This window comes from Lytechinus pictus, chromosome 16, assembly GCF_037042905.1.
Source record: "Lytechinus pictus isolate F3 Inbred chromosome 16, Lp3.0, whole genome shotgun sequence".
NCBI lineage: Eukaryota > Metazoa > Echinodermata > Echinoidea > Temnopleuroida > Toxopneustidae > Lytechinus > Lytechinus pictus.
The window spans coordinates 14,259,701-14,274,221 of record NC_087260.1 but is presented as its reverse complement, the minus strand read 5'-3'; the positions used below and the strand labels follow the sequence as shown (position 1 = coordinate 14,274,221).

Below are 14,521 nucleotides of genomic sequence, written 5' to 3'. Positions count from 1 at the left end.
TATTCACTCATTTATTTATTTATTTATTTATTTATTCATTCATTTGTTCCTGTGGGGGGCTAATTGATCCAATGAGAGTGAAATTTGGCAAAACATTTCGGTATATATATAAATCACCGCCCCCCTCCCCTTCCTCCTACCCATCCTGGAGGTGTTTCATAAAGCTGTTCGTAAGTTAATAGGGACTTTAAGAACGACTGGTGAACCTTTCTTACGCTTTAAACCATCGCCAATGAGCATTTGGTGTATACCATTTACCGCAAGAAAGGATCACCAGTCGTTCTTATAGTTGCTCTTAAAGGAGAATGAAACCCTTGAAACCAGCTGAATCCATATCAAAGAGAAAAATCAAAAAAACATATTGTTGAAAGTTTGAGGAAGATTGAATGAATAATAAGAAAGTTATGAGCATTTGAATATTGAGATCACTAATACCATGTAGATCCTCCCGTTGGCAATGCGACCAAGATCTGTGATGTCACACACGTACAACTCCCTCATTACTTTAGTACTTATTTCACTTATATTCTCACTTTTATAGAGTCTATCACAAGGTGAGGTGTTCTCTTTATGAGAGGACAAGTACAGAGGTTTCACAACATTATATCATTGATGAATCGTTTGTCATATGATTAGAATGAGCAAAAAGATATGTTTTGGGGTATATTTTCAGTGTCCAAAAGGGGAGAGTTGTTCATCTGTGACATCATAGATCTTGGTCGCATTGCCAATGGGAGGATCTCCATAGCATTAGTGATCTCGACATTCAAATGCTCATAACTCTTCTACTGCTAGTCCTATTTTACTCAAACTTTTGTTGATCTTATTCTTTGATTTGTCTGCTTTCACAAAAGCTAACTTGCTCCAAGAGTTTCGTTCTCCTTTAACTTACGAACATCTTTATGAGACACCCAACTGGATCCATCCCTGCAGTAGTGTACCAAAAGCAATATCCCCCAACAACAATGAATACATCAATTATTTAAAACGTGTTTAAGATTTTGTAAGATTCATTACCAACAAAATACAACAAACAACGCATTAAAAAATAGTGACATTATACACAAGTATCCATAGCCCATGTAACACCTTATTTCATTTCCATATTTCGTATAACAAAACCAAGCTTATCCTGTTCAAGCCCTTTTTTCCCAATTATGTAATTCTACATGTTAATATACCCTCCTATCGGACCCATACACATGATAATGATACACTATAATTTGATAACTGCGAGGCAAGTCCTTGGAACATATACGCCAATGAAAAGTCATGAGCTCCATTTCTTTGGCACAATTCTTTAAGGAAAAAACACAAATATTTGGATAATTCCATTGTTCTAAACGAATGTTATTATTTTGCTTCCGAAAAATCTATGGAATCCTAGGCTTCATATAATTGGTTTCTAACTCTAAATTTTATGTGTGGTTTATTTATTTTCATATCTACTCTATTCGACTTAAAATGTAAGGAATCATGATACCATATGGCATCCATACAACTTAATAAAAATGGATATAAAGAGGTGCTCAAAAGTTAGTGAACCCCACTCGAAAATGAACATTAGAGTCTTTAAGTTTTGCTATGTTTTAGATATTTGATTGTAATTTCAGGTGATAAAATATTACATTATATCGAGTTTGTTTCTATGGGCTCACAGAACACTGCTATGATGTTGTTTACATTTAAGTACATTTTGTGAAGGGGTTCACTAAGTTTTGAACACAACTTTATAATACATACAATCTGGCAGCATAAATGAAATAAATATATATTTACGATAACTGTGGGATAGGAATCATGGCCGTATGCAGAAATCTTTTGCTGGGGGGGGGGGGGGGCAAGACGCTTAAAAGTTTTTATTAAAACTCGAAAGCGAGGGAGTGAAGCGACCGAGCTTGTCATTGGGGCGCTTTTGCATTTTGTAAAGTGAAACTAAAAGGATTTTGTTCATACTTTTGGTTAATTTTGTGAAAATGCCCCCCCCCCGCTGCGTATACGGCCATGATAGGTATCCCCATATATAATGATACAATGATAATCATATCTAGCAATATTAATACGACATTCATGACATAAGGATAACGATTTCCCAATATCAATTGTAAATATACTAATATGATCTAGGTCAAGTAACACAAAAGTTAGCGATTAATCGTACGCTTGATTTTTACGATTGATTGTCCATTGTAGTCAATGCAATCTGATTCTTTGAACTTCATACAAACATTAACATTTTAAGTAGATGTAAACATGTGGTGGTTACAGTTCAAATAGTTAATAGAATCATACATATGATGCGTTGTAACGATTAGTGTCAGGTGACTTATGTGCTTTTTGTTATAATAATAAAGAAACTATCATACATATTTTTGTGCATAGTCATTGCAGTGGTAGCTGCATTTACCTAATTCAATTCACCATTTCATGCCTACTTAATTTATTTTCATTTGTTTCAGCGTTGAAGTCCTGCTCTTATATTATCTTTCTTTATTTTCAGCCCTCTTCATACATGTCATACCAAGCAGACTAAATTTTAATCACATATCTGCATATATAGGCGATGTATTTTATAGCTATTCGTATTCACATTCTAGAACAGTTAAGGTGTCTCGTGAAATGGCCACTTTCTTTTTCAAAGAAACAGGCCCATCCGACAATAGCAAGGACCATGAAGCAGATGCAAATAATCATAACAATTATCAAGCCACAACGCCAACGGTTTCTTCTAATGACTTGTCTTAATAAAAGCTTCCTTGTCACACGACGGAACTCGTCGGCCTGGAAGGGAATAGATTTGAAAAAGAAAAAAAGGGGACACAAGAATACATTGAATAAGAATGCATTATTATGATGATTATTATTATTACGATTATCAAAATGTTTGTGTTGATAGAAATAGGGAAAAGGACAAAGTTTTCTCTGTCAAAACTGGCTAATTATCATAATTGTATTTTGTATAAAAAGCCAAAGCATGAAAGCTATGATTACCCGAACAGAGAAATGGGAAAATGTAATTGACAAGTTCTAAGAATGTTATATAGGATGATTCAAATCCATATCACTATACATTTCCAGTAAATAATAAAAAACTGAAATGATTTTCGTGTTTGTCCGATTAGGATATTTGCCGCTTTTAAATAAGGAAATTATAATTTCGGGAACGATTTTTTACAGGGGGTGCTGATGTAAGTTTGACAAGGAAAAGGAAAAAAATTGAGGTCATTTTGGTTAAATTTTTTTCATTATAGTTGTCACACCTAGGAGAATTCCTGGGGGTGCTGCCTATTGAGAATAATATAGCACCCCCAGCACCCAGGGCCATGACTTCTGGGTGAAAGTCGGGAATATATATCGTTTAAAGACAAGATGGGCTCATGTATAAAGCAATAATACTTGCCCGTTCACGGATGTCCTCCGATATGCGTTCCAAATCCTCGATCTTCCCTTCCCTGTCTAGAATAATTTTGATGTTTTTCACCATGATTTCGACAACTTCATCCAATTGTTCTTGGATATCCCTGACTTTCGTCCCTACTGAATCATCTGTGATTAGTTCAACCTCGCAGACGTCGCCGGTTCCAGATTGTTGATGTCGACCTCGACAACGATCATGTTGGCCCCTGTTCTCGTCAATGAGCGGTCGAGTGTCGATGTGGCTTGATGATTGAACGCCGTCATCGTCGAGCACCTTATCATAGTCATAAGTTTCGTTGAAGTCGTTGATGGCCGCTCCTGGAGGATTTATGCTTGATGTTCTCTTTCCTCCCAACTGATTAACAAAAGGAAATATCACAAAAATATTTTTTTCCAAACGCTATCCCTTTTAGCCATGCCTACTTCAACAAAATCAATAAGCCAAATTTTGTTTCACGATCTATTTCTTATGTTGATCAACCCAACAACCAATCAATAAATCAATCAATCAACCAACCAAAAATTAATCAACCAGTCAACCAACGAACCAATCAATCATTCAACTAACCAATCAAACAATATAAATCAACCAGCCAAATCAACAATCAATCTATCAACTAACCAATCAACCAACAATTCCAACTAACAAACCGAACACTAACCACATCAATCAACCAATCAACTAAATATACAGTGCGTCCCAGAAAAAACGAAACCGGGATTTATCATAACTTAATCACAAATACAATAGACAAGTGACCTACCATTGTAAAGCTTAGAATCTCTTCTTTCATCTGAAATTACTCGGATTATTTCTCATTCACGCATGAGTGAGCAAAAACAATTTGAAGAGGGAATACCAAAAAGTCACTTGGCGGGCTTTATCTGGGTTTCAAAAAGAAAACCACATTTTTAAAAAGTTCAATATCTGCTCTTTAATTTGATACCTCAATTACAAGAAATGGTCAAGAAATAATAAACTTCTGGTTATTTGAAATAAAGCTTGAATTTCAATAATTTCATAAAATGAAGAGGTTTTACAGGCTAGCGTTCCGAGTCACTCGACACTCCGTTTTGTTCCACTTTGGCGAGTTGGAGATGCGAGTCATACGCGAGCTGCGCGAGCTCTAACTCGCCTTAGCTCGCATAAGCTCGCGTGAAATTTACATTTTTTCCTGGAATTTGCTTCAGTGACAAAAGACTCAACATCGAGTTCACTACGCTCGCTGTACGAGTAAACCGAGCGCGAAACGAGTCAGGCCGAGCTTAGTATGAGTTGCGGTGACCTTTATACGACTTAAAGCGAGCTATGAACGAGTTATAAAGATTTTGTTACGAGTGATAAGAGTTTCATACGACCAAGGGGCGGGATATGCACATTTTTGGCACTCAAAGATGGATGCCGGCGGCGGCGGCGTCAACACCAAATCTTAACCGAAGGTTAAGTTTTTGAAATGGCATCATAACTTAGAAAGTATATGGACCTAGTTCATGAAACTTGACCATAAAGTATATCAAGCATTACTAAACATCCTTCTTGAGTTTCAGGTCACAAGACCAATTTCAGAGGTCATTTATGGTCAATGAACTTGGACCATGTTTAGGGAATCAACATCAAAATCTTAACCTACGGTTAAGTTTTTGAAATGTCATCATAACTTAGAAAATATATGAACCTAGTTCATGAAACGAGGATATAAGGTTATTAAAGTATATAAACATCCTGCTTGAGTTTCAAGTCACATGACTAAGGTCAAAGGTCAATTAGGGTCAATGGACTTTGGCCAATTGGGGTATTTGTTAAATTAACATTATAACTTTAAAAGTTTATGAATCTGATTCATGAAACTTGAACATGATAGTAATCAGGTATCACTAAACATCCTGTGCGAATTTCAATTCACATGTCCAAGGTCAAAGGTCAATGAACTTTAGTGATGTTCGGGTGATCTGGAATTACCATGATAACTTAGAAAGTTTATAGATCTGATTCATGAAACTTGGATATAAGAGTAATCAAGTATTACTAAACATCCTATGCGAGTTTCAGGTCACATGACGAAGGTCAAAGGTCATTTAAGGTCAATGAACTTTGGCCATGTTGTGGGTATTTGTTGAATTACCATCATAACTTTGAAAGCTTATGGATATGATTCATCAACTTGGATATTAGAGTAGTCAAGTATCACCAAAAATCTCATGCCAGTTTCAGGTCACATGACCAAAGTCAAAGGTCATTTAAGGTTATTGAACTTTGGCCATTTTGGAGATTAATACTATATTGCTGTCATAACTTTCAAAGTTTAGATACAGTTTATAAAATGTGGATATAGGGGTAATCAAGTATCACTGACAAGTCTTAGGTCACATGATCAAGGTCAAATGTCATTTATTGTCAATGAACGTAGTATCGTATCATTGTATGAATGGTGTTTTTGTGAATAATTATTTTACAGGAGTTTTCAAAGTCAGCACTGCTACTATATTGGATAGCGTGATGCAGGTGAGACTGCCAGAGGCGCTCCACTTGGACCTTGTCTAATTTGATGTCTTGTTCTTTTACCTTGGCTCTGCTCGTCATTGACCTCCTCTTCCGTTTAAATTGTCTCTTCCTGCACTTCTTCTACCCTTGTTTGAATGTCATCTTCTTTCGCTGTTTCCCTACCTGAATGGCCACAACTCTTGGATCTTTTGGATCGAGGCATATTTCTCTCCTTATTTGTTGAAAGTTGTAATAATGCAATGGCAACAGCCGTTTTAAAAGTACGTGTACATTGCGTGGGTCAGTTAAAATGTGCTCTCACTTTAAAATAAACTCCTAAAAAAAGGTTTGGAAATCCGACTTTAACCAAACTCCCTCCTCGGTTTTAGTAAATATCAATTGTTATTAATATCAATGAATAGATCATTTAATTTTCTTTAAAATTATACTTTCCATGATATGATTTTGGCTCACATGGAGGTGCAGTGCCTTGAAATGTGGGGCAAGGTCAAAATTCAAAATTTGCAAAATGACACAATATTGAAAGTCACTGATCTTTTCTTCCATGATGATGAGTGAGATTCTCAGCAATTGTTTTCATGCACCTTAACATCAACATTCAAATGGAATCAAACAAACCTCTGCACAAGCAAACACACAATAAACAAACATAAACCACAACAAAACATTATGAAATAAAAAAGCAGGGGTTTGATTTGAATGGATTTTCATCTTTATTGACACAGACAAAAGAATCATGTTCTGTATTGACCCTTCATGATTATTTCTGCTCGTTTTGCAGCTTTTTACTTCAGACCTCATCCAACACTTTTCAATTTTGCTCTTTTTTTTATGGCATGATCATAACAAGCATGGGATCATTTTAAAAAGAATCAAATGATCTTTTGAAAGATATCAAATATGCATTGTGTAAAATTTGGAGTCGGGAGAAATTAATGGCCAAACTCAGATTTCCAAACTTTTTTGCTCGTTTTGCAGCTTTTCAATTCAGACTTCATCCAACACTTTTGAATCCTGCTCTTTTCATGATGGCATGATCATAACAAGCATGGTATCATTAAAGAGAATTAAATGACATTTTTAATGATGTCAAATATGCAATGTGTAAATTTTGGAGTTGGGAGAAATTAATGGCCAAACTCAGATTTCCAAACTTTTTTTGAGGGGTTTATATGTGGGGAAAATATAGATCACTGGACATGTATCATTCAGCTGGCATGCCTCTGAGCACTTGCAACGCACTCGGAATAAACTCATACGAAACTCGCTGTAACTCGGGGTGCTCGATCTAAAGTCGCGCTAATCTCGTGGGCACCTCCAGTTGACTCGTAAAACGATCGCAATGCTCGTATCTCGCTCTTGAAAACTCGGAACGCACTCGCGTATACTCAGATGTGGCGAGTTATTACGAGTTATTGTGAGTTTATCTCGAGCTTCTTACGAGTTATTGCGAGTAATGCGAGTATATAACGAGTTTAGGTGAGTTCAGCACGAGTTACAGCGAGTTAGCAAAATTTTTGAACATGTTCAAAAATTTTTAAACTGCTCACGATTTCAAGGAGAGTTGTCCCGAGCTTGAACAAGCTCCGCCGAGCCATGCCGAGTTGTCGCGAGTTATCCCGAGTTTCATGGTGAGCTTTATGCGAGTTATCGCGAGTGCCTCATTTTGGCAACTCGCTATAACTCGCCATAACTCGCGATGTTAACTCGCCAAAGTGGAAACCTTGCTTTTGTTAACCGTATGATAGCTCCTGTGGGAAACCGGTGAAAACACGTTTATTTAACGAAATTATGGAAATACAAGCATTGTTTCGAGGGAACAGAACTTTTTTACTTCTTGACCATTTTCTGTGATTAAGGTATCAAATAAAAGAGCAGATATTGCACTTTTTAGGCATGTGATTTTCTTTTTTAAATTCAGATACCCCCCGCCAAATGAGTTTTTTGGCATCCTTTCTTAAAATTGTATTTGCTCATTCATGCGTGAATAAGGAATAATCTAAGTAATTTCAGATGAAAGAATAGATTCTAAGCTTTACAATGGTAGGTCACTTGTCTATTTTATTTGTGATTAAGTTATGATAAATTATCGATGAATCTCGGTTTCTTTTTTTCTGGGACGCACTGTATAATTAACCAATCGATAAATTCAGGCAAACCAACTAAACAGTAAACCTATTAATCAACTAATCAATCTACATAACAACCAACCAAATCAATCAATCAACCAATCAATTAACTATTCAATCAACCAATCAATTAACCGATAATGCTTCTTTAGATTTCAGCTCACCACCATAGGATTACGTTATTAGATTTAACTCGGTACATTCTATATCACCAGATTATGGACTCAAATTAAAGAAACCTACCTTCTTCATAATTGCCCTTCAGAGCAGAATCCCGTAAAAAAACAAAATATGAAAATCCTTGATATTCACGTCTTATCTAATAAATGAAAGCAAGTTACCAAGTCCGTTGGGTCTTCAAAAATAATTTCATCAAAGACAACGATAACAGGGTTGTGTGTTGGCGGTTGTGTTCACGGAAAATGAAGTTAATGTGAAAATTGTGTCAGAAAATAATCCTTTTTTGTGCTTGAACGATGTTTTTCACGTGATGCAGCATCAACCAAATCCTAATCATGATTGTGTATGGTGGTATTAGTTTCCCTACAGTGGATTCGCCCTTTCAGTTTAGCAGGGGAATCCCGTGTAATATTATGAGTGGTTCAAGGTTACGCGGTGCCTGGGTTTTTACAAAAAAAACATAGTACAAAAAACATTACAACAAGCACCAGCGTGACAAGGCAGGCAGTATACGTGGGTGAGGGTTATTTAGTTTTCTAGGGTGTGTGTGTGTACGCGCGTGGGAGGGACGTGTGTGTGAAAAAAAAAAAAAAAAAGTGTGTGTGTGTGTACTAGAATGAAATATAGGCTGATTTCAGGGACATCGTTGTTTTTAAAGGTCAAGTCCACCCCAGAAAAATGTTGATTTGAATAAATAGAGAAAAATCAAACTAGCAATAAAACGCTGAAAATTTCATCAAAATCGGATATAAAATAAGAAAGTTATGCCATTTTAAAGTTTTGCTTTTTTTCACAAAACAGTGATATGCACAATTAAAATGAGACAGTCGATGATGTCCCTCACTCACTATTTCTTTTGTTTTTAATTGTTTGAATTATACAATATTTCATTTCTTATAGATTTGACAATAAGGACCAACTTGACTTAATCATATAATGTTAAACAATGCTCATTCCACATGTTCAGAGAGGAATTAATTGTTGTTTCACTTGACAATGAGGAGAAAAATAGAATATTCCCGATTTCATATAATAAAATACTAAAGAAATAGTGAGTGGATGACGTCATCAGTCTCCTCATTTGCATACAGACCAGGATATGCATATAACTGTTTTGCGAAATTAAGCGAAACTTTAAAATGTCATAACTTTCTTATTTTACATCCGATTTTGATGAAATTTTCAGTGTTATGCTTGTTGGATTTTTCTCTTTTTATTCAAATCAATTTTTTGTTGGGTTGGACTTGTCCTTTAAATTGTTGGGGAATTTTACGTTTGTACTTTGGTTAAAGTCTTATATCTCAACCCTATTTATCACGTGAACAACATAATCGAAGCCATTTCTAGTGAAAGGTCAGAACAATTTCATGAAAGTGTTATCAGCAATTTACACAGACGGATGAGCCATTACTTTACATAAAATAAAGAAAATCACTGACAAATCTTTTAGTAAAATGCTTATCATGAATGATCAGAAACACCCGGCGTTAAAGAGGTTATTTCTATTAGATCGCATCGAAACGTTCATTATGGTATGCTTAAGAAACTTAAACTTTAAAATGAATATTTTAATTTGTGCATGTCAAAATTTTAGGGACTAAAATGTCCACTATTTTGGTCTGTAGAATTCTTTTCTGGCAAAGTCGTAACAATTAAGTCCTACTCTGGATCCGCGCCTGGTATGCCCTCGTTTGCTGTGCAAGTCCTCAACCCGTGTTAAGTGGCCTGAATATGCAGCCTATTCACTTGTGTACTGAAAAAATAAAGGTTTTTTGTGCTAGTCTTGTGTAAAGACCCACTTAGTTTAAATCAAGGTCTGTGCCTGCAGACTAGATGGGATTGGGTGATAATAGAGTTAGAGGGCGTGTGTCATCAAACATAAACTGTAACATGAGGTTGATCGAACTTTTCGTTAGGGGCTTCAGGCAGAGACCAATTTAAAAATTTTGTTATTGTTAATTTTTTGGGGGGTGATTTCAAGTATAACAAAACAAAAGATGTATTTACTGGTATAGCAACACACTTGATTCATTGCACGATCATATGTATGTTTTTCCTTATCCGTTTGGGAGCTTCCTACCCCCCCCCGGAGTTTCAACGCTTTGAATTCAAATATGTCTCTTCAGCTGGAGCTCAACATAGGAAGAGTGTAAGCCTACTATAGTTAGAGGCAAATCCAGTGTGGTCCAGTGGTTAGAGTATTGGACTCATAATCGCAAGGTTGTGAGTTCGAATCCCCACTCTTGATAAATAGGCCCGAGTAATATATGGCGTCTATAAGGTCAGCCATTATGACTGATTAACCTAGACGTAAAATGTTTCCTATGTAATTGGTTATATACCAGCTTGGCGTTTACCAGGAAATTGCTGTCCTGCCGAGTTCCAACGGGAGTTACCATAATTATCAAGTTTAAATCCTAACGACAAAATTCCAATTCTGAATAGTAACTTTGTTTTCAATAAAAGTGTGAAGATGACCATCTGATTATGATTTTGCATGGTGAGCAGAAGAAACTAAAACAATATACTTTTATTGTAATCAAACGCGCCAAACGACAAAAGCGACCATATTTGCCTCTTTTCTCTCGCTTATTCTTTATTTTTTCATCAGAACGACAGACCTACTAATATTCATCCATTGATGTACTAGTGAGGACTTGGGGCTGCTGCCCATCCTCAATTTTCTATTAAAAAAAAAAAATTAGTACATTATTTGTTTATCATTTATCATTTGCATTTGTCAACATCACAAATTTAATTCCAATTTCTTTACCTAATCTAGTCGGTTTATTTCAGACATTATTTACCAACATAGTGCACTTTAAAAAAGAACCCCCCCCCCCCAAGAAAACCAAATCACCATCAGCCCGACCCTCCTCCCTTAGTAGCCCCATCTCTTCCCTTCCACCACCCACTTCTCCCCTCCACGACCATACCATCCCGCACTCCTATACATTGAAGGGGCGGTGCTATGGGGCAGGGGCGGCTTTCCCTATGATTTTCAAATAACGATAAAAGAGAGGAAAAATAAAAAGCGGAAGAAAAAAGAAGAGACAGAGAAAGGAAAGAACAAGTAAGAGCATCAAAAAGGATTTGGACATCTCGATGATAAATGAAACAAATAATCATCAGAATTTTTCTTTCAATTCAAGTAAACATTTATTTTCTTCCATTTCACAAATTTCTAAATTTGTGTAAACATAACGTCAGTTTGTCATGAAAAATATAAGTATGCATATGTTATGTTTCTAGAATTTAAATATAAAAAGCATTTTCAGCAGCATACGTAGCCACACATATGAATAACAGGTACCTTCAAGATGATTACATATTTTATCAATGATTAATGATACAAAGTGTATATTCAAGTACTGAGGGAATTATTTCAGATAGAAGAGAATAAAGGTGATAGGTCACCGGCCTCGTTGGAATGATCATTCAAACTTCGTGACTTTTTTTTAAATCATTCCCATAGGCAGCAACAATAATACTAAAAACAAATTTTGAAGATTTTTCTTTATGTTTCGTTTATCGGCTATGACATTTTTTGAAAGAAGAATTTATATCACATCATCATATTGGTGAGGGATCACACAAGATACATTTTTTTTTACAAAAACGTCGTGAGTAGAGACATGCTGAAACTTTTGGTCTTTTAGCCAATCAGGACTGCATAACAAGTTGGTTGTGAGTTAACTCAGACTTCTATGATATACACGCATTTTGTTTGTCGGTTAATTCGGCGTAAATGGCAAAAAGGTCAAAAGAAAACATAACAGGGTTAAAAACGGCAAAGGTGCAAATGGCAGAGGCAAAAATGGCCTAGGTTAAAATATGTGTAAGTCCATGGCCATACGCATAATTTTTTTTATTGGGGGGTGCAAGACGTGTAATTTTTTTGAAGAAAGTCAAAAGCGAGAAATCGAAGCGAGCAAGCTTCTAATGGGGGCGCTTTTGTATTTTTGAAAGTAAAATTTAAGTATTTCGTGCACACTTTTGGTGAATTTTATGAAAATTTTAAGTAAAAAATGTAGGTTTTCAAATTTTCTCGGGGGCACCCCCCCCCCCCTCTGCTGGGTACGGCCATGTGCAAGTCGAAAAGCATATCAATATATCTCTAGTTCTTCAATTAATGATTAGACCTGGCAATCGGGCCCTGTTACAACCGATAATGTCGATTGCGACATTATGCCAAGAGCGTCCAACGCATAATGTAGCTTTTCTACTAACGCATAACGTCGCAAGTCTTAACGCATAATGTCGCAGCGGTATTCAGTTCAGGACTCGAGTTAAATATAAGACATAAAATATTTTTCACTGATTAATTTGTGCAAGCTTTGTCATCTGAACGTTTTTTAAGAGCGTGTTTGGTGGGGCAGGTGCGGATGCAGGGGAGGGGGTCAGTATCGAATTCATTGTCAGGAGAAGGGGGTGGACTTAAAAAAAAAATTATGTGTGGACTAGTGAAACGCAAATATACACATTCCACCAATCATCTGTGCATATCGCTAAACATGCAATTTAACTTATTTTACAATAGAGTAAAGTCATCTAACTGAAAATTAAATCCAAATTTAATTTTATTTCATTGTTGTTCATGACATTTTAATAAAGAAATTATAATTTGTATTGTTAGTTACTCGGAATGTGCCATTAATATTTTAAACATTTAGCGCGCGATTCTCGCTCGCATATCTTATACTGCTAAAAACTGCTCAGAATGTTCATTGCTTTGGTCTAAATGCATCAAATATCCAAAAAGTTGAGCTCGCGCTTCGCGTTCTCATTATCTATTTAGGCAATGTGAGATAACCTATCTTCTTTGTAAGAATAAAGCTAATTAAGTGTACTTAAGACTTCAGTCTTTAGTTGGGACTGCTCCCTCTATAAACCAACAGCAAGAAATGGCTTTTAGCGGCCGATCGGGAAAACATGAATGAAAACATTCTGCGCCCCACCCCCTTTTGGCGAAATCCCGCTGTATATACTGTATTAGAAACACATATGTATGCGTGCTCTGCCCCTGGACTCCAGCAGGGACCCACAAGTTGGATCCAGCGCCCTAGTCACAAAGCTCGTGCTTCACACTCCATTTTGTGAAACATGCAAAATAAATGTTACCCCCCCCCCTCTTTTGATTGATTTTGATTGAAAATCACATTTATTTCCTTCAAACAGATACAAAATAATATTTGACATAGTAACGAATACAGTATATATTTCGACACAATTTTGAAGGAGGCGAAAACCCTGAAAGCAGAGCTTGAGTTGGGGTCGCCAACTTTTCCTTTGCCACCTACCAGTTTTAAAATCATGGTGCCGCCACTGCTCGGGGGGTCTCGTTATTTAGAAGAGAAACGAAAATAGGTTGTCAATGCATGTAAAACATTGTAATGCCCGGTGATCTTTTTTAAAGAAATACATACGCATATTTTTTTTTCTGTGAGGAGGGGTGTGAAAAACGAATCTTAAGTGCTATTTAATGATTTCGTGCACATTTTATTAAATTTTTTGAAACTCTTCAGTAAGAAAGAAAGGTTTTTACTTTTCCGGGGATGGTTATTAATTCTGCCCCCTCACGCTACTTACCAACGTGTTCTTAATTTATCACGTGCTCTCCTCTCCCCCGGGGGAAAATTGGTATAGGACCTATCGCTTATAAAATTATTGTCATACGGTACATTGCGAGTTACAATACGAAATATAATTTCTTTCTAAAATGTCATGAACAACGATAAAATATCAATTCTTTAAAAAGTGACAACTTTTCATCATGATGGATTCAATAATGCCCCCCCCCCCTGCTTTCGCGCTTGAGTGTCCCACCAAACACACTTACTAAAACGGTCAGATGACAGAGCTTGAACAAATTACTGAGTGAAAATATAACTTTCTGCAACTCGATTCCTGAATAGAATACCGATGCGACATTATGCGTTAAGACTTGCGACGTTATGCGTTAGTAATTTAAGCTACGTACGACATTATGCGTTGGCTGTGACATTATGCCAAAATCATCCAACGCATAATGTCACAATCAACGCATAATGTCGCAATTGCGACATTATGCGTCGCTGCGACATTATCGGTTGTAAAAGGCCCTAGAAATCGGTCATGGCTACGTTGTCAATGCCGACACACTTGTCTTCCGTCATGCCCGTGGGATCGGACGTACTTTTAACGATGACCTCCTTGGCCGACTTGACCTCGGTGTCGACCACACATTTAAAGATGTCGTATTTCTCGTGAAGAAAACCTCTCTTAAAAACGACATCGGTGATGCACGAAATGA

At 36.5% G+C, this 14,521-nt stretch overlaps 2 protein-coding genes across 3 annotated transcripts in view; both read right to left on the bottom strand.

Annotated features, from left to right (window-relative positions):
- Positions 1–2,728: 2,728 nt before the first annotated feature.
- LOC135157110 (uncharacterized) lies at positions 2,729–8,574 on the bottom strand. Its single transcript, XM_064111623.1, has 3 exons — positions 8,293–8,574; positions 3,397–3,772; positions 2,729–2,781 (listed from the first exon to the last, which is right to left on the bottom strand). Exons 1-3 carry the CDS (start codon positions 8,299–8,301, stop codon positions 2,729–2,731), a joined length of 438 nt encoding a protein of 145 aa, XP_063967693.1. The 5' UTR covers positions 8,302–8,574.
- Positions 8,575–11,372: 2,798 nt separating this feature from the next.
- Positions 11,373–14,521, bottom strand: part of LOC129278778 (high affinity choline transporter 1-like) — a 24,135-nt gene continuing 20,986 nt past the window's right edge. For both annotated transcript variants that reach the window (XM_064111218.1, XM_064111219.1), the window contains one exon: positions 11,373–14,521. This exon is cut by the window's right edge and continues 352 nt beyond it. In XM_064111218.1, coding sequence (XP_063967288.1) covers positions 14,331–14,521 — 191 coding nt within the window. In that variant the 3' untranslated portion in view covers positions 11,373–14,330.